The 27,203-nt window shown below is 39.8% G+C and overlaps 1 protein-coding gene across 1 annotated transcript in view; it reads right to left on the reverse strand.

Annotated features, from left to right (window-relative positions):
* The window catches only part of Slc15a2 (solute carrier family 15 member 2), a 31,780-nt gene extending 10,989 nt beyond the window's left edge, over positions 1–20,791 (reverse strand). Inside the window, exons 1-15 of the mRNA XM_006975712.4 lie at positions 20,467–20,791; positions 18,263–18,350; positions 17,550–17,691; positions 12,320–12,412; positions 11,204–11,303; positions 9,660–9,750; positions 9,309–9,386; positions 6,191–6,273; positions 5,506–5,592; positions 5,261–5,350; positions 5,107–5,151; positions 3,530–3,562; positions 2,711–2,799; positions 1,331–1,412; positions 638–772 (exon numbers count right to left, since the gene is read on the reverse strand). Of these exons, the coding sequence (XP_006975774.1) occupies positions 638–772; positions 1,331–1,412; positions 2,711–2,799; positions 3,530–3,562; positions 5,107–5,151; positions 5,261–5,350; positions 5,506–5,592; positions 6,191–6,273; positions 9,309–9,386; positions 9,660–9,750; positions 11,204–11,303; positions 12,320–12,412; positions 17,550–17,691; positions 18,263–18,350; positions 20,467–20,604 (1,374 nt within the window). The 5' untranslated portion in view covers positions 20,605–20,791. The remainder of the gene's footprint in view (positions 1–637; positions 773–1,330; positions 1,413–2,710; positions 2,800–3,529; positions 3,563–5,106; positions 5,152–5,260; positions 5,351–5,505; positions 5,593–6,190; positions 6,274–9,308; positions 9,387–9,659; positions 9,751–11,203; positions 11,304–12,319; positions 12,413–17,549; positions 17,692–18,262; positions 18,351–20,466) is intronic.
* Between the last annotated feature and the right edge of the window lie 6,412 nt (positions 20,792–27,203).

Genomic DNA, 27,203 nt, shown 5'->3' on the forward strand with positions numbered 1-27,203 from the left:
CACTGGCACAGGACATAGAAGCATATATAAGGAAGAGTAGAGAAGTTCATTATAGCATTATGCATAATAATAAATGCAGGGGCAGGGTTGAAGAGATGGCTTGGTGGTTAGGAGCACTGGTTGCTTTTCTCAGAGGACCTGGGTTTGATTCTTAGCACCCACATAGTGGCTCACAACCATCTACAACTGCAGTTCCAGGAGATCTAATATCCTCTTCTGACCTCTGTAGGCACCAGACGCATATATGATACACAGACATGCATCCGCCCCCCCAAAATAAACAAACAAATAAATAAATAAATAAATAAATAAATAAATAAATAAATCTTGCAGGACTGTAACTGTAGCTAAATGGTAGAATGCTTGCAGTGTATGTTTGCTGCCTTAGGTTCAATCCCTAGTATTGCCACAAAACAAGAGTAACAACAAAACCCAGGTTGAATATCTACAAGACAATGCTTAAATGAGCTATGTTAAAGGATAGAATATTATGCAGCCACTGGAATAATGTTATCAGAGATTATTTAAGGACACAAGAGGATACTGATCAGATTATATGATTAATGCCATTGCACAGCCAAGGCTATAACTAACTATAACACATACACTTTCTACTTCATTTGGGCCCATCCCTCACCTGGAAAGAGTTGATGGACTCCACCAAGAGAGAATTATTTCTACTCCCTAGCACCGTCACCTTTATTTCACCATCTGCCAGGTTCAAGACTTGCAAGAAAATCTCTTGGGAAGCTGGCCGGTGATGAGTCATTTCCTGAAAGACAGCCAATACTTATTTGAATTATCTATACATAACCCTTTAGGTACAAGAACACGTACCTTAGTCTTATGTTTGACAGCTTAAACCCTTCTAGCCAAGATTTACAAGTTTATCCCTCTGAAGAGCAGTTGACTTAGAAATCTGAAATGGAAACTTTATTTATTTATTTATTTTTATCAGGGAAGACCCAGTCCCATGAAGCAAGCACCAATGGAAGGTGACAAACACATCCCTTCAGTTGTGGCCTTAAGTTCTTTAACTAATAGTGGCTATTTGATGGCCAGAAGGATTATGTGTAGAGCTTCAAAGGCGTCAGATAAACCTTTGTTTCTCGGGTGTCTTGGGTATTTGGGTTGTGGAATTTCCTGAAAATAAACTCTGAGTTACTCAGGTGGAAAACGGGCCTCCTTTTGCATTGTTACTCTAGTCACTGAAATGTTTACCGCGACTGTCCTGTGAAATGGATACAGTGGTGAGTCCCGAGGGATGGAGAGTGAACATGTTAGGAGGGTGAACGGAGCAGATCGGGAGCTTCACGTTTATTCAACTCACATTTATTTTTATCTCTACAAGTGCTGCAACTGCAAATGCCAGGCATGCTAGGATCATCCCAACAGCCATTTTCCTAAGTGAGCTGCGGAGGGAAAGGAGAGACCATTATATCGACCCATTACTCTAAGGTACAAAGCCTAGACTCCTTAGCCTTTCTAGAAAGACTTTCTTAGTTCCAATGACTTCTCAAAGTATTTCTAGAATTCTCCTTCAGACAGCCTTTTTACTCAAGTACCATCTAACACCTCTCCTCTATAATATACCACTTTTCCCACCTTTACTTATGATTATGATGACTTTTAGCCATTATGACATAATTTTAGCAATATAATCAGGCCTTGTCCTTTAATGTGCACCAACTGCTGTAATTCCTCAACTCATTTTCTTCTTCTTCAGAAGTCTTTGCTGACCTCTGTGGCATTCCCATCCTCCCTCCCCAGGGTATTTACCACATTACTCATGTAATGGTTAGCTTTGCCTATGTTCTAGTTCCCTCACTAACCAGTGGACGCCTTAAAAAACTGTGTACTTGATTTACATGGGATTTACATGGATTTGCATAGGACTTGGTCCTAGATACCCTATTCCCTGATCAGTAGGTAACTGACAGGGGCATTGGTGTGTGGTAAAGTGGGCATCACTTACTGTCACAGCTAGATTGCTGTTAAATCAGAGATGGAAGGAGACCTGACCTGTCCCCTGCCAAACCTTACAAATGAAATTTTCTACTCAGCATGGGGCAGGTTGCAGTGAATACTAGCTAAAAATGATGCTGTACCCAGTCCTACAAGGGCCTTTCTTAGTTTCATAGAAATAGCAGGACATTTAAAAGAATTAGTTGTCATCAAAACCTTAGGACTAAAAAACAAAAAAAACCTTAGGACTTGGTCCAGAAAGATGGCTCAGAGCATAATTCTGTGAAGGGTCATGGCAAGAACCCACATGGTAGAGGGAAAGGACTGATTCCCACAGGCTTTCCTCTGACCTCTACACACTTGCTTTTGCACACACATTAACCCCCACCACACACACACACACACACACACACACACATGAAATAAGTAAATAAGTGTACTTCTTTGGAGAGGCAACATTCAAGGGCAAAGCAGCATGGTTTTTCAGAAACCTGATATCACATACTTGCCCAGACCTACCCCTTCAACACCAGACACACAAGTCTGCAGCACTGGCCTTGACAACCAACAGTTAGTTCTAACTTCCACTTTTCCACACTAATAGAATTTTGTCAACATGGAAAAGCAGAAACAGATAAGTTCAAATAATTAATCATTAAATAGAAATGTCCAAGTTTTAAATCATCACCAAAATGAACAAACGTTGAGTCAGTATGCAATAATACATGGCGTAGCGAACACTTACGAGAAGTTAATTCTGAGCTTGGAGATCAGCCGGTAAATGACAAGGTCAAACAATGGGATGAAGATAAGAACCAGAAAGGGATTAAGTACCTGAAACACCATGGTAACAAGGATTAATATGAGCATCCCTCTGTCATGAGTGCGAGCATCTGCTTGCATGCATCCTCTCACAGCTACTCAGTTTCATCTTAGTAGGCAAGAGAGTCTCCATTTCTATATCTATAAGGCACTACTTCTCTTGCAAAGCATCTTAAACTCCAAATATACCAAGGGACTAGTTTTACTGAGCCTGTTTTCTGTCAGTCAAATTAGAAATTATTCTCTCCCATTGTCCCTTTCTTTAGTTTCATAGCCTAAACGGAAAAATAAGGGGCTAAAAAGTATCCTGAAGGCTGCCATTGATAAGCAGAGATTTTGACACACAGTAAAAGTTTATACTTTCTTTTTGTTTGTTTTGGTAGTACTGGGCATTGAACCCAGGACATCCTGCATGTCAGACCAGTGCCATACCACTGAGCTCCAGCCCTAGCCTCAGGTTTATGCTTTTCTTTGACAATATTTTCATTTATACTCTCTTGGCATAGAAAGCAAATTCTTTCTTAGCCCACACTCTATCTGTGGGCTCATACTCAGTCGCTCTGGAGCTGCACAGAACTACACCTTAACAAAGGATGAGAAAGAAACTATTTTCATCTCTATGTTTGGGCCTCCTCGGCACACGATGAGGAGTGTATCCGAAGACGGTTGTCAATCTGAGTAACTGGTAGAGGTACAGGGGAGGAAAGAATCACATGTCCATGCCTACAGAGAAGTTTCCTACCTGCATCTGGTCTGGCTGAAGCACAAAAAATCCCTGAAACACACATCATAATAGATTATAGTTAGATGGTAGCAGAAGACAACGAAAGCCTAGATTACCCATCTTGATTGTAGATAAGAAGCACAGAAAAGAAAATTCATCAAACCTTTGGTTCAAGCTATCTTGTTTACTAGCTAAGGTATGTGGGCTGTGAAGAGACTTGGGATGGCTTGTGACTGTTCACTAAGGACAGATGGGCCCTAGGGAGAAGACCGCTTTTTGTGTCTGGGTTACGTATTCATTCTCCAAAATGAAATAATTGGGATTTGCAATCATTGTGTATGTGCATAGTGGAGACTGGGGGAGAGGCAGTGAGGCTGAAACTTAAACATGAAATTCATTTGTGTTTTATGTATGACTCATACACTAGCCTGAAGGTAATTTACTCAATAAATTTTGGGCATGAAAGTTTTATGGTGGGGAAATTTTCACTTGTGTTATCATGTTACTGCTCAAGGGTAGTTTTGTCTTTTGGAGCAATTAGGATTACAGATTTTCGGATTAGGGATGTTCAACCTGAACTACACGTTGCTTGAGAGTGATAGAGTTGGTATGCTTCACTGAATCTCAACAACATTCAATAGTTGTAACAGCGGAAAGATGGGTGTTGTGGTCAGGGTGAAGTTGCCACTGATACACTATGTTCAACTCCCAAGGTTGCTCTCCAGAGAATCACTAAGAGAACTGTCATGGTAACTCCTGGACAGCTAGAGGAAGGCAGAGGTAAAATTATATTTTGGAGGCTCCTGGTATCACTCCACCCTCTCTTCTTCAAAGCTGTCGATATAATAATACAGAGGTGGAATGATTAAGATGGAGAATGGGGCCGGGCGGTGGTGGCGCACGCCTTTAATCCCAGCACTCGGGAGGCAGAGGCAGGCGGATCTCTGTGAGTTCGAGGCCAGCCTGGTCTACAGAGTGAGATCCAGGAAAGGCGCAAAGCTACGCAGAGAAACCCAGTCTCGAAAAACCAAAAAAAAAAAAGATGGAGAATGGACCAAGGGACGGAGTGGACCAAAGAATGAACACTGAAAAAAGAGAAAATAATGTTTACAATGTTTTCTTCCCATAGCCACAGATCAGACATTTTATTAATATTCCCTCAGGTCCTATGGGTCCCCTGCTTTATCTTAACTAACTAATGGGGCAAGCTGTGTAGAAGCACCAGCCAAGCTTCCCCTTGGTATGTCTAAGACAGACTTAAGTGTAAGAAAATTATCAACCAGGCCTGCATGACTTCATCTGGTATCCTTTTAGCCCATCATGGGGGTAGCTGCACATGTCCTGCCCTTCCCCCCAATTTCTAAAGACAAGATTATGATTTTTATTTCTAACCTAACTTTGGTTATCTTTACCTGCTCAGTGTTTTGGGGCTTAATGTTCATCTCTAAATGATCTTAAGTCAGTTTTTTTTTTAAGAAAAATAACTAATAAATTAATTAAATATGTAGAAATAAAAATTATGTATAAGTTAAATTAATTACAAATTATGTGTGAAGAAGAACTAACAGGCTTCTTTGGAAGTTTTGTCCACTCACCAAATCACCGTTCATTTTGTTAGCTTGCAGGGTCCATCGTGAGCCCTAGAGCAGACAGATTTTGTTGTGAGACATCCTTTTCCTGTGATAAGAAAGAGGATGAAAAAAGACATATCTTAAAAACAAACAAACAAACAAACAAAAACACTATTACCTGTTGGTCCAAAAGAGCCCAGAACATGGGCAGTGGGATATAAAGGAACAGGATCCTGGTCAGTGCCTTCACATCCATAATGAGAGGCTTCTGCAGGAAGAAAGAATTGCCAGAGGTTCCAAATGTGCTTTCCTTGCTTCGAGTAGACATGGTCAAAGCAGTAACAGAAGAGGGTAAATGCGCCAGAAGAAAAGAATTGGAAAGATCTCACAGAATTATGAGGTGTTGCGGCAGTTTCTACTTACTGGGTATTTCTCCGCTGCCCAGTCTAGCCAGTGGGGTCTCTTTGGAACGTCCCTAGAACGGTTCCTGAAGCGGTTGCAGACAGCAAACTAAGGTAGAGACCAGAATCAGAGATAGACAAAAAGGAAGCATCCCCTGACTTTTCCCAGTTCCTTCCCCCTCCCTCCAAACAAGTACTTTGAATTTCATCAAACACTGGATCCCAATACCTGAGGTATAATTTTTATCTCTCCTCATTTCCTAATAGTATCATAGATAACTGTACTCAGAAGATTTTTGTCTATTAAAAAAGTGACTGCTTCTGGGGGTTGAAGTGATGGCTCAGTGGTTAAGAGCACCAACTGTCCTACCAGAGGACCCAGGTTCAATTCCCAGTACCCACAGGGCAGCTAACAACTGTCTGTAACTCTAAGATCTGACACCCTCACACAGACATACATGCATACACCAATGTACATAAAATAAAGATAAATAAATTGTTTTTTTTTTTTTTAAAAAAAGTGACTGCTTCTGAAACTTAATGGTCAAGTAGTGGCAAGGAGAATAAATTAAACTCAGTTTTTCAGAAGGTAGGCACATAGAAGGAAGGTGGTTGAGGGAAACATGCCCACGTGTGGAGAAACGCACGCTCAGAATGGCATCTCTCTTTTTTATTGAAAGAGGCAGACAGACAATCCCGGAACTTACCCATATGCATTTGCTCACTCGAGCCACTATGTTTCCTTCAGGAGGGGGTTTTCTGTACATCTTGCTTCCCATTGCAAACACAACTGCAGGTGATGCACAGACAATGTTCTTAGTCACTCGTTTAGAATATTCAGTGTGTCAGCATCACCTCCCATAGAGAACTGACTCTCACTCCCTAACTTCAGCGTAGCCAAGAGAAGAGAGTGGTCAGTTGTTAAGAGATATTCATTGAGAGACTTTCAAGGGATAGCAGAGACAGAAGTCATCTTTGGTTTCTTCTTTTCCTTTTTTTTTTTTTTTTTTTTTTTTTTGGTCCATCTCCATATCTAATATGATACCAATTTTGATTATTTTTTCTTTCTTAAGTGCATAATTCAGCTGTTCTTTTACATTACCATTGCTTCCTCTATTCTACCTAGAACAATTCCTAACCATTCTATCCATTCTCCATTCTTTTTCTCCTTCCCTCCATCTTTGAGACAGAATATCTCTTTGTAGCCCACCCTGGCCTGGAAGTCACTCTACAGCCTAGGCGGGACTCTAATGCATGATTCTCCTGCCTCTTCCTCTAGAGTGCTAGAATTACAAATGTGTCAACTTCTCCATGTTGCCTGTCTTTTAAATGGTGGCGTGCCTTTAAAGTTTGGGCCTAGGTCTTCTTTTTACCTTCCTCTAATTATCTCAGAGTTGTCTATTTTCAAGGCGTAGTTGCTGGCTGCACCTTATGAATCCATATCAATGTCTAAAACCCAATTGTTTTTCTCTGGGCCTGAAGACAGTATTTCCAAATAACTATTTGGGGTTGCACTTAGATGTTTCAAGAGCACCTATAACACAACTTATCCCAGAAAAATTCCATCAGCATTGCCTTAACCTGTTCGTCCTCACCATGTTAGTTAATAATCTACCTATCTAGCCTGTGGTTCAAGTCAGAGCTTTGTATTCAACGGTGTTTTATCTTCTCCCTCACTTCCCATATCCAGTCATACCACGGCTTGACAATTCAACAGGGACCAAGACCGGGTGAGCTGAGTAAGGCACTCACCTCAAGTACAAAATTTAAAGGAGTATAATAGATGGAACAAACTAGATCAATATTATCTTCGCCTCATCCTCAACCCAATATCTTCTCCACAGTGCAGACCTTTGAAAAATAAGATGCTATGAAAAATAAATCTAATAGTCATTTCTCTGTTCAGAACCCATTTTGATTATTCTCCACTGTCTTCACAATGAAGTTTTAATTCTTTCATGGCCTAAATTATCCTTCATTATTTTGTTTCTGGCAATGTTTCTTCTTTGTCTCTCTCCTTTGTGCTCCAGACAACTTGAATCATCCAAGGCTTTTGAACAACCATGCTGTCTCTCATCTAAAGACACCAACCACATCGTCTTTCCATATGGTCCCCTCTTTGATGAACCACTGTTCATCCTTGAGGGCTTATCTTAGGAGTCTTCTCTGTAGGCAAACCCTTACAACCTTCAGCATCTTCATCAGGAAGCCCTTCTATGAGCTCCATAGCCTTCACTATACTTCCCTGGTCATGACATTGACTTACTATATGGCAAATCCCTATTTATTTGTCTGTATTATTCTTCATGTACTATATACAGTCTTTGAGAATATGAACTTTATAACTGTCTAAATCATCAATATGGTTCCAATACCTAGCACAAAATCTGATCACATAGTAAATAAATATTATTAGCACCATAAAGTGAAGCAGTTGACTAACAATGATAGATACTACCTACTTAAAATAGAACATTCTAATTACAGAATCTTTTTTGAACTCCATAATTGTTTTAATGTCTAGATGTTATTATCAGTCATATAGAGAAGCTGTCATGATGCTAATAAATGGAAAAAACAAGAAAGTACTTGGAAAAAACCTTTGGCATTGATGGGAGAAGGAAGGAGAGAGTATTTGATCATGGCTCATGGCTCTCCCAGAATAAATTTCTTTGGAATTGGGAACTGTATTACTTTCAGCCTCTCTGGGAGAAAAGAATCAGACCAAACATTGAATTTCTGGGCTCCCTAGCCTCTGTTGAGCTCTTTATGTGTTTGGACTGGATATGTTCCAGAGGGTTGCCACTCAGAGGCCCAGAGTGAGAACAGGTTTCCAGGTCATTGACTAGAAACAATCACACCCAAGCCTCCCCTGAGGGGACTTGCCTAAGCCAACAAGCCCACATATCCCCTGTCTTTTCCAGGACAAAGTTCTCAGTGCTAGAAAGAATGCCACTTAATCTAAATTGCATTACTCCCTAACTACTTATCCAACTCCTCTTTAATTCTCTTTGTTCAAGGAGAAATTCCTTGGGGAGCTTTGCAGAGCAGAGCAAAACCAGTTAAAACTGGAAGCTACTTTAATGCCCAGGTAATCAAAAGTGGCATCTACTTACCAGAAAAATAAGTGTCAAATAACATCAACTAGTTTGAGATAGAGGCTGAATTATCTTCTTTCCTTCCTTGTATAGTTCAGTAATAATCAATAGGCTTTCATCCTGACTACACTCAAGAATCAGCCAAGAACTCAGGGGAGGTGGTGGTGCACCCCTTTAATCCCATCAATCAGGAGGCAGAGGCGGGTGGGGAAAAAAGATCACCTGAGATTTTTGAAATCTGTAGGCATTCAAACTCCTGATTGGCAGTTCTGCATGTGCTCCAAAGACTGGGTTTTTAAAAACTCCTTTGAAATGTATTAACTACGTGACTGTAGCCCTTGAAAAATGATTTATGAGACTGGAGAAACAGCTCAGAAGTTAAGAGTTGCTCTTTCAGAGGACCTGGAATAGAGTCCTAGTACCCACGTGGCTGCTTACACTTGTCTGTAACTCCAGTTCCACAGGATCTGATGCCCTCTCCTGGCCTCTATGGGCACTAAGCACACACGTGATACACAAACATAAACTGATACACAAATAATAAAAATAAGAAAATTCAGATGCCATTCATAATTTATCTCCAAAATCAAGGGGAAATCACTAGCATACCACTTGCTTAATAGAGCTAGTGTCGGGGTTCAATGAAATAGTTGGTGCAGAGTGCCTACATGATGCCTTTCACGTAGCAGGACTCAACAGCTACCAGTTTCCTTTCCCCTCTACTCACCAAGAGCTACTACCATGAGCAATCCCGGAACTCCAAAAGCAAGTGCATAGCAGTCTTCCCCAAAACACTTCACATCTCCTGAAGGAAACAGGAGGGGAAGAGCAATGATGAATTAGACATCAGATTTTACTCTATTAGGTCGGGTTCTTGGTGCGGACATAGCTAGCCTCTTTCTTCTCGTAATCTAACCCATACCCCTTGTTTTAAGCCAGACAAATCAAAACTCAAATAACCTCTCAGATATTTATGAGCCCGTATGAAAGGAGAAGCTGGACCACCTGCAGCTGCCAGCAGCTTTTTGGTTGGTCGGGTAAAGCCCTGCACAGTCAGCCCCACAGAAGGAATCCTAACCTCTCAGCATGGGTGTGATGAACGTAGAAATCAAGCTCCCTGCATTGATGGAGAGGTAGAAGACTGAGAAGTATCTAGTCCGTGCCTCTGCCTGGAATGAGACAGATCATCAGAGAAATGTTCTCTTAGCTCCACCCCCTCTGCATGTTCAAATTCAGATGAAGGTACATACAAAGCAACAGGTTCAGACAGTGCTTCCGTGGTATGTGGCCCTCTCCTTAGCTCTTTAATGCAGTGGCTGGCTGACCCTGGACAAGCTTTTACTCACTTTCTAAGCTCCAGTACAAGCCCCTTAGGACCTGGACAAAAAGTGATCAACCTGTCCTCAATACCATTCTTGCAACATGTACATGCTTATTATACTATTAATTCATGTGTATTAAATATCTGTTTTATTCAGTATGTTGTGAGTTCTTTCAGGATTGCCTAGTACCTAGAACAAACACTAACATGTATTAGGCATCCATAAATGTTTACTGACTGTATTAATTAAGCAAATGACTCCTCAAGTTAATGAATATATTTTGTGGGGCATATGGTAGGACAGTGTGGTAAGCTGTTGATCTAGGAGGGTCGTGCACCTAGTGTCCCAGGGAGATCTTCCAGAGAGTATAAAGGGGCACCTCCTGGCCTAGAAGTGCTTGCACAAGCCTGGGGGTGAGTTTGCTCTATTAATTGAACTACACCTGTGGGCCAGCTACTACATGCAACAACTTTCAAGTAAATGTCTAATAGGTACTCTACCTAGGATGTACTTACTTCATTCTGGCATTTTAGCTCTTCTTGACACATTAGGATAATAAATCATTCACAAAATCATCTCTGTATTATACTTCCCATTCCTGAGGTACTCGTCACATTAATTTTTAGGTACCTCAAGTGAAAGTAAGGTCACTATTTCCAAATCCTATGTGAAGTTTTTCCTTCAGTGAAGCAGGCACCTGATTTCCTTTAGCTTTCACTTCTTGGGCTCAGATTTAAACATTGTCACTCCTCCAATATTTATGAACAGCTATATGTAATTTTCTCCTTGCGTTTTGTTTGCTAATTTGTATTTTGTTTTGAGTCAGGATTTTGTGTATCCTGGGCTGGCCTTGAAATAGAGATGTAGCTAAGGGTGGCCTTGAACTTCTGATCCTTCTGCTTCTACCTCCCAAATGCAATGCTGGGATTATAGGTATGAGCCACGGGACTCAGTTTATACTTTTCTGGGGACTGAACCCAGGGTTTTGTGGGTGCTACTCAGGTTCTCTACCAACTGAGCCACATCCAAGCTCCCTTGCTGCGTGTCTCCTTCAGTCGATATGTCCTTATCTTCTTCAGTCTTTCGTCATATGACATGTCTACCTCCCACTCTGCTTCCTTCCTTTAACTGAGATTTAGTTTTCCCTCTGCTGATGACCAGCATCCAGTGCAGAACTCAACTCCCCAGACAGGACTTCATCAGTGGGACTACTTCAGTTCTAGGAAATGGCCACCTGACAGGTTCCCCATTTCCATGCTGGCTACACACTCTTGAAATACAGAAATAACAAGACTCTTACATGTTTTTCTTCAAACTGGTCACCACCAAAAGCTGCCACACAGGGTTTGATACCTCCTGTCCCCAGAGCTATTAGACTCAGGCCAACCAATGATAAGATTCTGAAATGGAGAGGTAAGGATGCTATAACCATGTGGATACCAAACCAACTATAGAGATGGACTATAAAGATGCATATGAGAAAAAAAAAGATATTTAAAGAGAATATCTTCTTTGCACGTCTGCCTTGTGGGTACTTTCTACTTGCCTTCAATTCAATCACTATTCATGAGAATTTGAGCCTCTGCTGGACATTGTATTTTCTGAGAAGATTCCCTTAAGCTCCCTTTATCCTTTGCAGGCATCAAGTGGAAGAAGACACTGGAGGGACTGGGAAGCTGGCACACCAGCTTTTAATATTATTTTTGCAATTCAGTTGAAAGATCTTAAGGACTCTAATCTTGCATACTAACTACAAAGTAAAATATTAACATTTATCATAATAAACAGGAATGGCATCAACAAGTTTTATGGAGCAATAGTAAGAAGGTATTTAATGTTTATTACTTTTCAAGTAAAGTAAAAAAACTTCAACTCAGAGTACATATACGGTGTGTGATTACATTAAATTGATTATATATATTAAAATCTATCGAATATCTCTCCTCTATAAAAACCAATATCTGAAGTAAAGAGGGTCAGTAAAATGGGAATACACAGAACTATATATAAATAGAAGTACCTCAAGCTTTGAATATCACTTTTATAATATATAAAGAGTAACTACTTATACAATTTGTAATGGTGTGCAGATACATAGTTAGATGTGAAGGAAAAGAGAAGGTATAAAAGTTTTTCTTATTTTCAAACAAATGAAGAATTTTTATGAGAACAATACTAATTAGGCATTCTAAGTGTCTTCAAAGGTTTACTTAATAAAAAAATGAGACCTGATAATGTAGGAAAGGGTTCAATTGCTCATAAAACCTTTTCTTTTAATAAGCTTGGCAATACAATTATACACTAGAAAATAAAGGAGGATCTCTGATATAAAATAGAAAGCCAACTGTAGTGGCTTTCTGAGACATACACTTGTCTGATGTCAGACAAGCAGCTCAGTTAGTTCCATTTTACTCACGTATGAAGCATCTTTCCTCCCAGTATTGGTATGGCACCCAAAGACTTGAATATATGGCCAAGAACATACACTAGGGAGAGATAGATGATTGTCCTGTGAAGAAAGTTAAATCAGTGAATTCAGAGACGTGAATAATACAGAGTCAGGGTTCACACTTTTCAGTAAACAGAGGAGGAAGAGAAAGGAGTGGAGAGGGAAGAATGAGCTTGGGAATGTAGGTAGAAACAATGGTGAATGGTAAACAGAGGTGTGTGATTCTTCACGCTGTGGTTGGAGGTTACAGGCGTGTCTTTCAAGTTCTCTTCCCAGATCTACACTCTACTCTGCATTCCCAGAGCAACCCTACTTTCATACAGATACGAGGAGAGCTAGGTGTGTTTGCAGCAAGCACAGGGATGTTTTCAATTGGTAAAATCAGTAGGACAGGATGCCTCCCCCTGCTGTTTTTCTCAGGCAACATCTTTTGGCTCTAGGAAGCTGGAGGCGTAAAAGATGACTGCCAAGTACATAGAAGCACTAATACAAAGGATTTTCTCTAAACAAGCACTGAGATGTACAGAGAGGTGAAGGGATTTTAGGTTCAATCTGGGTAACTGGAACACTCGGGCTAACTGTAAACTCCAGGACAGTTTCCACATGGAAGCTGTTCGGTAATAAAAAAAAAAAAATTAATGAATTTTTTTTGGGAAAAAAAACCTACCTGTTGAGTTATTTTTACCCAATGAACTTGAATAGCAGATTAAGGAATTCCAATAAGAACATATGCAGAGCTCTGCACACTGCCATGGCACAGTATCGCTTATATTCCTTGTGTGTATTACAGTAAGTGGAATGTATATTATATATATTACCATATAAGCAGAAGGGTAATGCTATAATAAACTTTCAGAATTATATAGTTTCTATATAATTGTACATAGAAATACTGGAAATCTCCACTTGGGAATTCCTCATTCCAAATGCCTTATCTTCTTAGATTGGTTTCCTAGGGGTGGAATCTTTATTGAGATAAAAGGAACAATTAGAAAGAAAGGGAATAAAAAGAAATGGAAGGAAAACTAGTTATTATGGACCTCTAGGAGAGGATGCTAGATCACCGGAGAGAAACAAACTAAATGGGACTGGAGGGACGGCTCTGTGGTTATGAGCTCTTAGTGCTTCTAGAGACTGGATCCCATCATATTTGGTGGTTCGTAGCCCCCTGTAACTCCAGCTCCAAGGGATCTGATATCCCCTCTTTGCCTCTGCAAGCATGCACACACGTGTGGCATTCTCTCACAAAGACACACAGATACATACCATAAAAATACTAAAGCTAAATCTTTAAGATTTCCTTGTACAAGAGTTGGGGATTCTGGGTGCCAATTTACTCTTATACAGCTTGGATTCCTGGCTAGTAAGCAGGGGAAAGCTTCTGGCAGTTGTTAAGGGAATCCACAAAATCATTCCTTGAATGTTTAAGCCATCTTCCTAACATAAGTCTTCTACCTCCAAGATAACACTGGGAAAAGTATGGGGGAGAGGGGAGAGAGAGACAGAGAGACAGAAAGACAGAGAGAGGCAAAGAGAGAAAGAGAGACAGAGAAACAGAGAGACAGAGAGGAGCAGGAAGAAAAGGAGAAAGAGAGGAAAGTTTGTAGAAGCACAAAACAGACAGACAGACAGATAAGGGGAGAGGGATAAGTTTGAACATGTAAGTATTCCCTTTCCTCCACTGAAGCAAGGCTGCCATGTCAGGTTTTAAAAAGTGAAAGAGGAGCCAATTCCAGTTTTTAAAAATCAAGAATAAGGTATAGTGGAAGGAAATACCTAGTTATTCCACCAGATTGTAGTCATGGTTCTATCTGTGTATGAGGGCTCTCACATATATGTCTACACACACACACACACACACACACACACACACACACACAGAGAGAGAGACAGACAGAGACAGAGACAGAGACAGAGACAGACAGACAGAGACAGACAGACAGACACACACACATGTCTACAGGAGGACAAATTATTCAAATTTTAAATCATCCCCTTTTTGAAAGAGATTCAAAGCATTCCCCAAAATGTGTTTAAAAAAGACAAGGCCCAGAGTAAATAAAAATCACCTTCACTACTCTTCCTACCTATTCTCAGTCTCAACCATGTTTTTGACAATAGTGCAGAGACACAACTATAGAAAAAAAAGACAGCAATGAAAACATTTTGGTGTCCTTTCCCATCTTCTGGTTTAGAGACAAAGAAAATAAAAATGAAATGGTGGCAACTGATAGCAGTTGGAGTTAATATTGAAGAGGATGAGTCTAAGTACTACTGTACACTCAGAATTCATAGAATCACATTGTTGATTCAATGTGGGAACACAAGGAAGCCAGTATAAAGAACAGTCAACTTGAGAAGAAACATGCAGTTATAAATGCATGATGAATTTGAACTCAATGTTCCAACACTTGGAGTAGCTGTCTGCAGATGACTGAACTATGCACCTCCAGCCTTGCGAAGGGGCAGCCAGTTTGGAGAAAGTAAGTAGTGAGAGTTAGCATCTGGTAGAAATCTGACACTTAGGAAAGAGCTAAGTAAACGAAAAGCAAAGCTGGAGGTGGATTAAAAAACAACCCAGAAAGTCACAAGTCAGAGAAGGAGAAAATACAGTGTTCAGGAAGGCCAGGACGTTTCAAGAGTTTGAGAATGATAAACAGGCTGAATTAGTGAAAATATAAGTTCAGAATGAACAAGAATCTAGAAATGGCCACTGTAATTTGTTAAGAGAAGTCATCATTATTCTGAGACATTCCAGTAGGAAAAATAAAGGTGATTTATACTATTTCATATGAAAGCTACCACAATTTGCTTTTTTTTTTTTTTTTTTTTTTTTTTGGTTTTTCAAGACAGGGTTTCTCTGTGTAGCTTTGCGCCTTTCCTGGAACTCACTTGGTAGCCCAGGCTGGCCTCGAACTCACAGAGATCCACCTGGCTCTGCCTCCTGAGTGCTGGGATTAAAGGCATGCGCCACCACCGCCCGGCAAATTCATCTCTTCATGCTCATAATTAATTGGACAAATAAGGGATGTTCAACAAACATTTAAATTTGGATCAGATTGAACTATAGTGTGTTCCCTTACATTGAGTTATACTACTCTGTCATATGAAATGATGATGAGGAGAGAGAAAAGTGGCTAACATTAGAGATGCCCTTTTAAAATTGTGGGAATGGCTGGAGGAGAAAATAAATCTGAATTCACTCAAGATTTTTGTTTGTTTATTTGGAGATACTAGAGACCTGTACCTGATTGCAGTACAGAAAAATAGTCTAGCTCCTAGGGATTCGAAAGCTAACGAAAGTAGTTGAGGCAATGGTGATATCTCTGTAAAAATTCAAGTTGTCTACACAAGACTTTTGGATTTGTGTACTTCATGTAAGTTGCACTGCAGTAAAAATAAGTTTAAAAAGACAAAAACTCAAGTCAGATTGAATTAAGAGTACAAGTAGAGAGTATTAAATTGTCTCTGAAATATTCAGGAAGCTATTGTTCACCAAATCCTGAAGTTGTACTTCTTCAATCTCAAAGGAAGTTGTTTTAAAAATACAACTGCAGTGTCAGCTTTTATTCTATAACTGAATGAAAAGACCGTAGCTCATAGTTTTTTACTCTTCATGTAATGCCAATCCATAGCTGAATGATTTCAGTGACTACTGCTACATAAGTAACAGATGTAGCCACTTACCCACCATGCCTCTCCCAAGAGACTGCATTCATATATTCACATGAATGTATATGTACATAAATATACCAAATTAAGATACTACAGCTAGAATTCTATGTGGTTAGTTTTAGCTGTCAACTTGACAAAACTAGAATCCCCTGGGAAGAGAATCTTAATGAGGAATTATCTAGATCTGGTTGGCCGTTAGCCATGTCTATGGGAGGGAGACTGTCTTGATTGTTAATTGATGTAGAAAGAAGGCACAACCCACCGTGGGTAGTGCCACTCCTTAGGGAGTCCTGAATATATTAGAGAAGGAAGTTAGCTGAGAGAAAACAAGCAGGCCTGAGTTTACTCTCTCACAGCTCCTGACACGGGGAGTGATGTGATTAGCTGCTTGAATTCCGGCCTTGACTTGGCCAAAATGATGACAATAGCTTGGAATTGTAAGCCAAATAAACCTCCTCCTCCCTGTGGTTTTTGCTTTCTTGGTTAGGGTATTTGTCATAGCAACAGGAGTGAAACAGAGACAAGGTCTTTCCAACTCTAGGTCTACAAATGCAATATCGCACAGTCAAGCTGCTCTAGGAAACAAGGCACACTTAACTTTCACTTGGAGATTTTACAGTACATATGAACTTATTGGAGACTTAAAAAAGTTATACTGTAAGGAAACTTTTCTAATGTTTCCAAAACAACAGGATTTTTCTAAACAAATGCCATAAGAGATTTATTTTCCCACATAATTCATTATATCTTATACCATCAAGTTTTAAAGAGTGTATTTCAAGAAATGCTAATTCAGACAAATCCATGGATGGCAAACCCACAGAATATTACTAGATAGTGGATATCAAAAGCTTATCATTAGCCTATGAGGACAATGTCATAGAGGACAACTATACCATTATACCATGTCTGCTGCTTCTGTTTTTAGGAACAGAAGAGCTGAACTAAATGGACTATTATTTTAGCTTGTGGAAATCTTTATTAGAGTCTAAAGAAGGAAACAACAGAAAGAGGTGATAAAGGTACACAGAGATGATTTTAAAACCTCTGAGAAGAAAGAACAATAAGATGCTAAAGGGAGTGATGTGACAGTCTGGAGAAGACTCGGAGAAAGTACTAGATAATCACAGTAAGTCTTTACTAAGAGACATTTCCCAGTGGGTAACAATCTTTACCCTCACTGAGATAAAATACAATTCGGTCCTAAGCTACAGAGTAGAAGACTAAAATTAAATTTTAAGAGGAAACTCTTGACTAAAAGGATGTGAAAATATTGAGGGGTGAACATAGAAAGAATAGATTTTTATGTTGTTGTCAGTCTTGGAGAGATACGTATTTGTTGTAACCATGAATTCTTTTGGTTTTGGCTTTGGTCTCATTTTTTGTTGTTGTTGTTTGTTTTGTTTTGTTTTGTTTTGTTTTGTTTTGTTTTGCTAGAAGATAAAAGACTAGGAGTTGTAGGTAACTTTATGGACAATGAACTTGTGAGGCACCTGAGGCTGCGACCTGCCATTGTCCTTACTTGAATTTTCCCAGCCATGAGTCAGCAATGGCTGCTCCCAAGATGGGGGTGAAATAGCAGAGACTGCTGAAGGCGTGGTATACAGATGTGGAGGTGTCTTCATTCCAGTGCAGGAAATACAGGAAATACAAGGTCAGCACAGCTGAGAAGAAACAGAAGAAAACAATCGGGAGGCAAAATAAGATAGATGCAATAAAACGATTTACAGAGAAATAGATTTGATCTCAGGGCTCTACAGGTGTGCCTGGCCGTCAGCACTCCTATTAGTGAAATCCCTGAGTGATAACTGCCAGACAGGAGGAGCAGGGCCCATGGGAACTGTGGAGTCAATGAGGCATGCTGGATACCCAAACACAATACTCATCCCTCCACTCTCTGTGCACCCATAGCATCATTTAGACCGTGGGAAGTTAACATGGTACTTCCCATAGCCCTTCCTCCTCTCCTTCCCAGCAACAACATAGTTCGATGGAACTTACATGATGAGAGCTTTTCCACTGTGTTTTCATTTGGCTATGTGTTGGTTCTGCTGGCCTTTTTGATCTTAACCGGCATGAGTTATTAAATAAAATCTCACGAGGCATTTACTATCATGGCCAGAGGGAAGGATAGATTTATACTAAGGCAGAAAGAATGGACAAAAGAAACAAGTGTTTGTAAGGAGAGCAGGCTGCTGTAAACCTAAGGCAGAACACTCTGGGACGCAGAATTACCTTTCATGCCATAATAGGAAAAACGCTCGCAGAACTCATTCACCACGATGAAGGCGATGCTGAGTGGATAGCTGGAGCCAAAGATTTTCTGTTCAACAAAGAGGCAAAGGGGGAGGCATGAGCTGTTTTCCCATTTAAACTTCATGGTAAATCTACACCTGAAAACATATCTTCAGATATATACGTGTATGAAGAGGTTCTCACCATGTTGCCCAGGCTGACCTCCGTATTGTGATATTCCTGTCACAGGCTCCCAGAGAGCTCAGGTTGCAGGTGAACCCCACCACGCCTGGCTAAACTCATTTTAAAATTGTTGTTGTTAGTTAACATGGAACAGTGGTGTCTTCATAAAACATATATTGTCATTCTAGCTGTGCTCGTATTGTCAAGGTGGGGGGTAAAAAGAAATCAGAATCTTACTTAGTCTGTTATTTAACATGGAACTGGCCATTCCTTGATCAGGACCTGCTCATCTTCCCACAGCATCTCAATTAAAGGCTATGGCTCTAGGCAATAGGATGGTCATACTTATTGTTAAGAATAAAATGAAGAAATGGCCTTTGGAGCGCCTGATATGCAAGCAGTCAGGGCCAGACATCATTATCTCACATGGCTGCCTTACAGAGACTGACTGCCATATTTACCATTCTGGGAGGGATCTTAACAATATGATGACTTCCTTTTCATAGGCAGCTGGAGTCAGGCAGGCAGAGATCAAAACGGAGGCCAGACATTCCTAAAGGTAAACTGATCCATCACCTTCACTCTAGGAAGCGAATTCTGATATCCTGTGGAATTAAGTGTCCACCCTCCCGACTAGTATGCTTCCGTAATATCTCCTTTTAAATTTTATTTGTATTGATGCATATGTGTGTTTGTATACGTGGGAGTGTATGCCATGTGTATGTGGGTGCCTGCAGAGGCCAGAAACCGGTGTTGGATCTCTCGGAGCTGGAGTTACAGGTTGTTGTGAGCTGTCTGACATGGGACCTCGGAGCCAAACTTTGGAAGAACAGCATGTGCTCTCAACCGCTGAGCCATCTCTCCAGCACCGAGATTTTCATTTGCAGCCTGCACATTAGAGGAACTGTACTATTTTATGCATTATGTAATTCAGACTATAAAGAATGTCATGTTTTTATTTCAAATCTCTTTCCATTACAATAGCTCCACTAATATGGAAAAGGGATAGAGATAATCTGTCTCTTGGGACATTAAACATTAACATGAGATTTGTATGCTCTTTTATTTCATAGCTATGTACCTCTTTTTAATCATCTTTAACAAGACATAGTATGATGAACTATATATAATAAATTAATAGAGTCTGTCTTCTACCCATGTAGATATGAATAAACCATCTTTCTACATGCATGTTACTACATAATAATAACTTCCTTGAAAGATGCAATGAATTGAAATATTATCTTCCCAGCTCCCAGCTTGAGAACTAAGAACACAGAATTTATTTAACAGTAACTGTGTGCACTGTCGCTAATTGGATTAACATTCAAATCTTACTTAAGCTACATTGCTACCCTGTCTCTGTGTTTCAATTCTGTTGTTTCAAATAAATAAGAATCATACTAAGCTCATGGTTGATAGTAAGAATTCAGCAAATATTGGCTACTATTATTGTAGCCTCTCTATGGAGAGGATTTTACTATTATATGAGGATGAACTGAGGTGATAAATTCGGAAGTGCTTTAACAAGCACATAATGCAAGATATTATTCTTTGTTCCTCTCTCCGACCTCCCACTTGAAAGTAGGGACACTTAGTAACAGAAAGTGGGTCTATTCTAAACTTCTGCTGGTGTCCCAAAAGAGAAGGCTCGGCACACAAGGGGAACTGAAGGCTGAGCTTTCCTATTGGTAAAAGAACAATCACACACAGTTCTCCAGACAGGAATGCTTGCCAAGTTTCCCTGGACATTCAAAGTGCTTTTTCTCCCCCGGGGAATATGCAATGACATACAGCTAAACTCGAGGACCCAACAGGAAAATTCTGCCTAACCTATCGCGTGGCTTCCTTCCGGAAGCAGACGAAACTAGAATTAGTTTTCAGGTGAATTCTAATTCTATGAGAGAGTAGTTTTTTCTACTCCACTACAGCTCAGCGCAAAGTTCCAACAGCCAAGGAGGAACTTCAAAAGAGTGCGTACGCTGTTATTGTCAAGAGACAAACTCAATTTGCGGACTCACCGGAGGTGGCTTCTTTGGAGGACTTGGAGGTCTAGGCAGCACCTCTTCGGTAGAGACAGGTGAGAAAAGAGTTTCCTTGGACTCCTTTTTCTGGAAGGGATTCATGGCTGGCTCCTTACTCCCTCTCTCCTCAAGCATTTGGCTTCAGTAGGCAGTTAGGACAGCTGCCAGCCTCCAGTGAAAAGGGGGACTGGGGAGGAGGAGGGACAGCAACTAGGTTTAACCCTGTGGGTGTCAGTTTCTGAGCTGCTTGCCTCAGAGCAGAGCTGGAAGCTATAGGCGAGGAGAAAGTCGGCACACCAACTTCAAAAGAATGTTCGTGTGAAAGGTATGGTACGAGGAAGAACAGCACGTCACAAGCCACAAGACGAAAAGAAGCAGCGCTAGAGAATTGATTAGGGGTGTCTGTTTCAGAGAAGTATCTTTGTGAATGAGTACCAGATAGTACTCAAGAATGCAACATCTTGGTTAGGGATAAAACTCAGTGGGAGAGGACCATGCAAGGTCCTGGATCTGATCGCGAATGATTTGGGGGAAAAAAAAGAATACAACATCTTAAATACAGAAGGCTAATTTCAGGTTAATAATATCTGCCATTGTTGGGCACTTATCGTGTGCAATGTTAGTATATATATGAGCTATATGCATGTTATATGGGTGCATATACAACTTATAATTTTGTTTACTATAAATTTTACTGCTATCTCCATTATACAGAAATTATTGTTCCAAGAAATTGAGAAGCTTATCTAAAAATCAAAGGGCCAGTAAACTGACAGATCTGGAATTTTCACTATTCTGCAACAGATAGGAAAGGCAGAGATAGGTATCAGCAGTGTCCCTGCAGGCTCTGCAGGTATGGAAGCCATGGACGTGTAGGACTGTAAGGAAATCAAAATGCTTTGAACAGGGGAAATCATCTCAAAACGGAAGCTGAGAATAAGCGTGAAACTGACCTGGGTTTTCAATATTGCAACATTCAGATAGAAAAACCTGTAAATAAAAAAGATAGCACTTAAAAAAAAAAGATGGATCACTGGGCGGTGGTGGCTCACGCCTTTAATCCCAGCACTTGGGAGGCAGAGGCAGGAGGATCTCTGTGAGTTCGAGGTCAGCCTGGTCCACACAGTGAGTTCCAGGACAGGCTCCAAAGCTACACAGAGAAATCCTGTCTCAAAAACCGTTAAAAAAAAAAAAAAAGAAAAGAAAAGAAAAGAAAAGAAAAGAAAAGAAAAGAAAATGACGGAAGGGCTGAAGAGATGGCCCGGCTGTTAAAGGCTGGGCTCACAAGCAAAAATAGAAGAGAATGACAGAAAAAAAAATGTTGGTGATGTCCTTTGCTAAAGCCACTCCTTGGATTTTCAATTTCTCACTTCCAGATTAATCCATTCATTGTTTTAAATAAAATAAAATTTGATTTTGGGCAAAAATTATGAACCAGTTTCTTTCCAGGTATTATTGAAAACATTCCATTTTCCTAACTTTCAGTGGATTGACTTTATTCTGACTCTAGAATACTAATCTTAGTTCGTAGGAGAAGAAGGGGTTAGAGATACACTTATACTCTACATCGAATCGAATGTATAGAACACTGGAATGTTATTAGCATATATTAATTCTATAGAAGTATTGGCTTTAATTAGGACATTTCCACGGAAGCACAATATATATTCTGAACATAGTCTCCCCGCCCTGCCTTCTCTCACTCACCTTATTGCATTATTTTTTGGTCAATTCAAAGAGGTAAGAGAGGCACCAAAGAACCTAGTGCCCATGCATCTATAAGTCAAAAGCAAAAAAAGAAAATATTGCCAAAGGCTATTTTTTTTTCTAAACCTTAAGATTGCACCATGAGGCATAAACCACCAAGTTAGGCAATATTTACATGAGTAATTTCACTTGAGACTACGGAAAATTGAGAGTGCCGGGGTAAGGAGAAGGAGGACAACGCAGGGAGAGGGCAAATATCAGTTCAGTAAAATGCACATATACAATTTTTATAAAGAAATCTTCTGCCAGGCGGTGGTGGCGCATGCCTTTAATCCCAGCACTCGGGAGGCAGAGCCAGGCGGATCTCCGTGAGTTCGAGGCCAGCCTGGGCTACCAAGTGAGCTCCAGGAAAGGCGCAAAGCTACGCAGAGAAACCCTGTCTCGAAAAACCAAAAAAAAAAAAAAAAAAAAAAAAAAAAAAAAAGAAATCTTCTATGTTCACTAAAAAAATTTTAAAAAGAGAAAAGAGTCTATGGCCCTATTTCTTGAAAAATTTTTACATTACTTATTTAAATTATTTTTCCACAAATGAAATCTTTCCCCCCTTAAACTTTAACTTGGACTTTGACCAGGTTTTTCTCAGTTTCTATTAAACTCTTCTTCTGTTCTCTCTCACACCAACCTTTACCCAAGGAATAGTCCAACTTTACTTCTGCCTGTAGCATTAATGATTAATCTGTAGTTATTCTTTTAAGAAATATTGCCTTTCCTGGCCCACCTTGGTTAAATACTAAATCTAAGATGGCAGAAGTTTCTGGTCAAGTTAACTAGTAGAGGCACACGTGCCTTTAGATGGGATTACGTTCTGGCTTCCCTTGCACTGGCCTTGTACTTCTAGATGGCCAGTTTAATTTGGAAGCGCCCGTATGTAAAGGTGCCAGTTCACTCATGCGCAGAAGTCTCCCGATCACCAAACTCCAGTGTGAACTTGGGTTTCCAAACAAATTCCTATGAAATTTGTCTCTATGGGAGACCAGGTCTTACCTGGTCTCCACCTCCCTAGTTAGCCAAGGATGACCTTGAATGTCTGATCCCCCTCCTTCTCCCTGCGTTGTGCTGAATGCTGGGATTCCAGGAATGAGCCACCACTCCTAGTTTATATAGTGCGGGAGATTGAACTCAGGGCTTTGTGGATGCTGAGCAAGTGCTCTACTGACGGAGTCACATCCCAAAGCCCGAAATCCGTCTTTTGATTATGCCAGTAAAATAACAGTATTCACAGAATCAAATAACATCAGAGACGTAAGTAATCTTAAGGTCGAGTCTTTCTTTGGTAAATTCAGCTTCTCTGATGCTAAGAATCATTTAGAGCAACACCGTATGAGATGCTTGCTGTGTTCTGCTGTTTTTGTTAGGCTGGTCCAAACAGAGGGCTAAAGGTCTAAAAGAAAACATCCTTGACGTAAGAATGAATATAAACTCTCCAGAGACACGAAAGACAATAGAAACAGAAGAATCTGAATACCAGCGTCAAATTTCAGTGACAGAGATAAAAGCCATTTGTGGCCTCTGTGATTTGACAACAGCAGAGTTAAGTCACTCACAGACATGAGCTCTAAAATGAGTAGTCAGAGAAAAGAAGCAAATATGAAATTAAAGTAAATATGTATTTAATAATGTCCAAAATATAAAAATCAGCCCCCCCCACAAAATTGTATTTAAATATCAGCAACAAGTAAATAGATAAGGTAACTTAAATACCAGTCCTAATATCAAAAAAATCAATGAAATGGAAGATGTTGAAGAGCGTAATCCTGAAGCTATCAAATGTTAGTGAAAGAAAGAGGGAATGAAAGACGAATAAATGGAGAGATGCCATGTTCATGATTTGGAAGGCTCATATTATAAAAATGTCAATAGTCCCTTGTATCTGGAGCGTAAGATCCCAGTAGGTTTTAAGAATGTAAAAGAAAAAAAAATGACTATTTGATTCTTACAATTCAAACAAAAATACAAAAAGCCAAGAATAATAAAGTCAATTTTGAAGAATAACTGTGGAAGATTTGAGCTGCCCAAAATAATACCTATTATGAAGCTAAAGTAATCAGAAAGTAACTGTCACCAAGATAGGCAAGGCAATCAATGGAACAGAACATCCATACAAATTCTGTCTTTAACAAAGCTAATACTACAGTGTGTGTGTGTGTGTGTGTGTGTGTGTGTGTGTGTGTGTGTGAGAGAGAGAGAGAGAGAGAGAGAGAGAGAGAGAGAGAGATGGTGCTTTCAATAAACATACCATTTGTAAAGGCTTATGAAGAAAAGTTTTTTAAGTTCTTCATAGATTGAGGATTTAAGTATTAAAGTCAAAATTGAGATTTTTTAGAATCAAATACAAGGGATATGTTTGTAACTGTGGAATAAGTCAAAATTTCTCAAAGACTATATAAAGTAGGGTAATCTTAAAAGAAAAGAAAGATGACATACTTAATATTAGAATTAATAAACACTGTTTGCTAAAATATACCATTAAGGATGAAAAAATATATCCCAGTGGGAGAAAATGTTCATAATGTATGTATCTATCAAAAGTGATATGCCCACACTATGTAAGCAACTCCAAAAATCAACTGTAGATGAGTAAGTCAATAAAAAATGTTCCAAAGGAACAAACAGATGTTTCTCAAGTAGCCAATAAGTCTGCAAACAGGTCATCAACCGTATGGGTGCAAATACAGTTCAACTATGACATATGAATTAAATTTATCTGTAAGATAATACATAGAAGGGAGATTGCTGAGCCAAAATAAATGCTTTTGAAATTTTTCAAATGATCTATCATTTTCTCTGCCCGTTTTTCTATTGAATTGTTAACCTTTGTAAATCTGTAAGATATATTTGAGTGATATTAACACTGCCATCCCCTGTATTGCAAATGTCTTTTCTATTGACTTTAGGGACTTTTACAATTAAATATAACTTACAACAAAGTGCACAAATCATAAACATACAAGTCTATTGATTTTTACACATGGCTACCACACAGGCAAGGTAAAAAATATTCTCTAGTTAAAAAAAAAATACTCTCTTCATTGCTGGAAATCCTTCAAAGAATAATACCCATTGCTTGTCTTTGCCTCCTAGTTAAATTCTCCTCCACCAGAGTAATCACTATTCTGTCATCAGCACAGATTTGATTTGCTTCTGAGTTTCATGTAAACAGAGTAACACTGTTTGCATTCTCTGTGTCTGGTTCTTGTTACTCAATACTACATTGGGGAGATTCATCTCTGTTGTTGCCCAAAGCAGGATTTGATTTTCTTCTGTTTGGTCAAATTAACTATACAAATGTATCACTATTTATTCAGCCTTTCTTCCTTTGATGGACACTTGGGTGGTTCCAGCTTGGGTGTTGGCAATTGTCAGCTTAGGTTCAACTGGAAACTGCTTCTCAGAATCACCTTCCCTGTTAGGCTCCTGAGTCTCACACTTGTGTGAGACTCAGGAAGTAGAAAAGAAAGCAGCAGGTGTTACCTGAGTGTCAGACTTGGGGGGGGGGGCATTAATGGGCCGCTCCCTGATGGCTCTGTAAGTGTAGGCAATGCATTTGAAGTCCGCGCCGTTTTCAAGTCTGTAGAGTTTTATTTTTCTTAGACTCTTCAGAGTGTCTGTGATACTATGACATACATACTTTGATTTTCATCCATGACTCTTGGCTCATCGCTCCTGTAATTCTTATTTTCTAAGTCTTCTATGTCACAGAATAATGTTAGGATATTTTCGTCCTCCAAAGCAAACCTCCAAAGCCCCAGAAGACAGTCTCTCTTCCTTTCTCCCTCATTTTTCCCCTTCCTCTTTTCCTTCCTTCCTCCTTCTGCCATCTACCTGCTCGTTTTTTTCTCCCCAAGGCAGACCAGAGAAACTAGATTCGCAATCTAACAAGGAAGACCACAGAGACTAAAAATATATCCTAATCTTATCCTATTGTCTTTAAGGCAGGTCATAAGAAGAAAGTCTGCTCTCCTTTGTTTAACAGGAGGTCATTGAACCCTTTTGATTACAGAAGAACTTGCCCCAGGCCCATGGGGAAGAAATACTGCATTATCTGGACAGGCCTTCTTAGGTTTCTTCATCCAGTCTATTTGTAGTCCTGCCTGCGCAATGAAGTCTCCTTAGACTCCAAAAGGCCATGATTTGGAGAACATCCAGATTGCTGACCTTTGTGTGCCCAGAGAGGGTGTAGACTCTCCACAACCCTTCCCATACCTTGGCCTATCACCTCTTCACATTACCCTTCATAAAAATATGTTTATGAGTCTGTAAACCACTGAAGCAAGTTAGTTGAACAAGAGGAGTGATTATAGTGAGCTCCATTTTTGGCCGTTTGGTCTGAAATACAATGAAACAATCTGGTGCTTGTGATTGACATCTGAAGTGAGAGGAAGCAGCCTTGGGGACTGGGCCTTCAACCTGTGTGATCTGATGTTATCTCCAGACAGGTAGTATTATAACTAAACTGGATTAGAAGACACATAGCTGGTGTCTGCTGCAGAATATTTGCTTGCTTGTTGGAGAGAAATCCACCACACATTTGGGGATCAGAAGGTTTTTTTGAGTTGATTTTGACAGTGTAAGACTATAGGACAAACTCAAAACCTATTCCCTTCCCCTTGAAGGATATACAGAATAAAGATGAATTCATTAAAATGGTGTTTAAACTGGGCGTGGTGATGCATGCCTAATTTTTGCATTTAGGAGGTTGAGGCAGGAGGGTCATGAGTTAGAGGTCAGCCTGGGCTACATACAGAGAACGTACTGAATGTACTGAGAATGCTGTCTCAAAACATGCCCCCCCCCCAAAGTCTTAAGAATATTTCATTTACAAGAAAAATAAAAGGAGGAAACAAGCTGAGCTGTTTTGATTATAGGAAATAGAGTCTGGGAGCCAGCCTTACCAGCTCCAAGTACTGTGTACTCATGTCTCGTCATTCATAGTAATAAAGGAATTCCAGCATAACAACTTTGAGTAA

The sequence above is a fragment of the Peromyscus maniculatus genome, chromosome 12 (assembly GCF_049852395.1).
Source record: "Peromyscus maniculatus bairdii isolate BWxNUB_F1_BW_parent chromosome 12, HU_Pman_BW_mat_3.1, whole genome shotgun sequence".
Taxonomy (NCBI): Eukaryota; Metazoa; Chordata; class Mammalia; order Rodentia; family Cricetidae; genus Peromyscus; species Peromyscus maniculatus.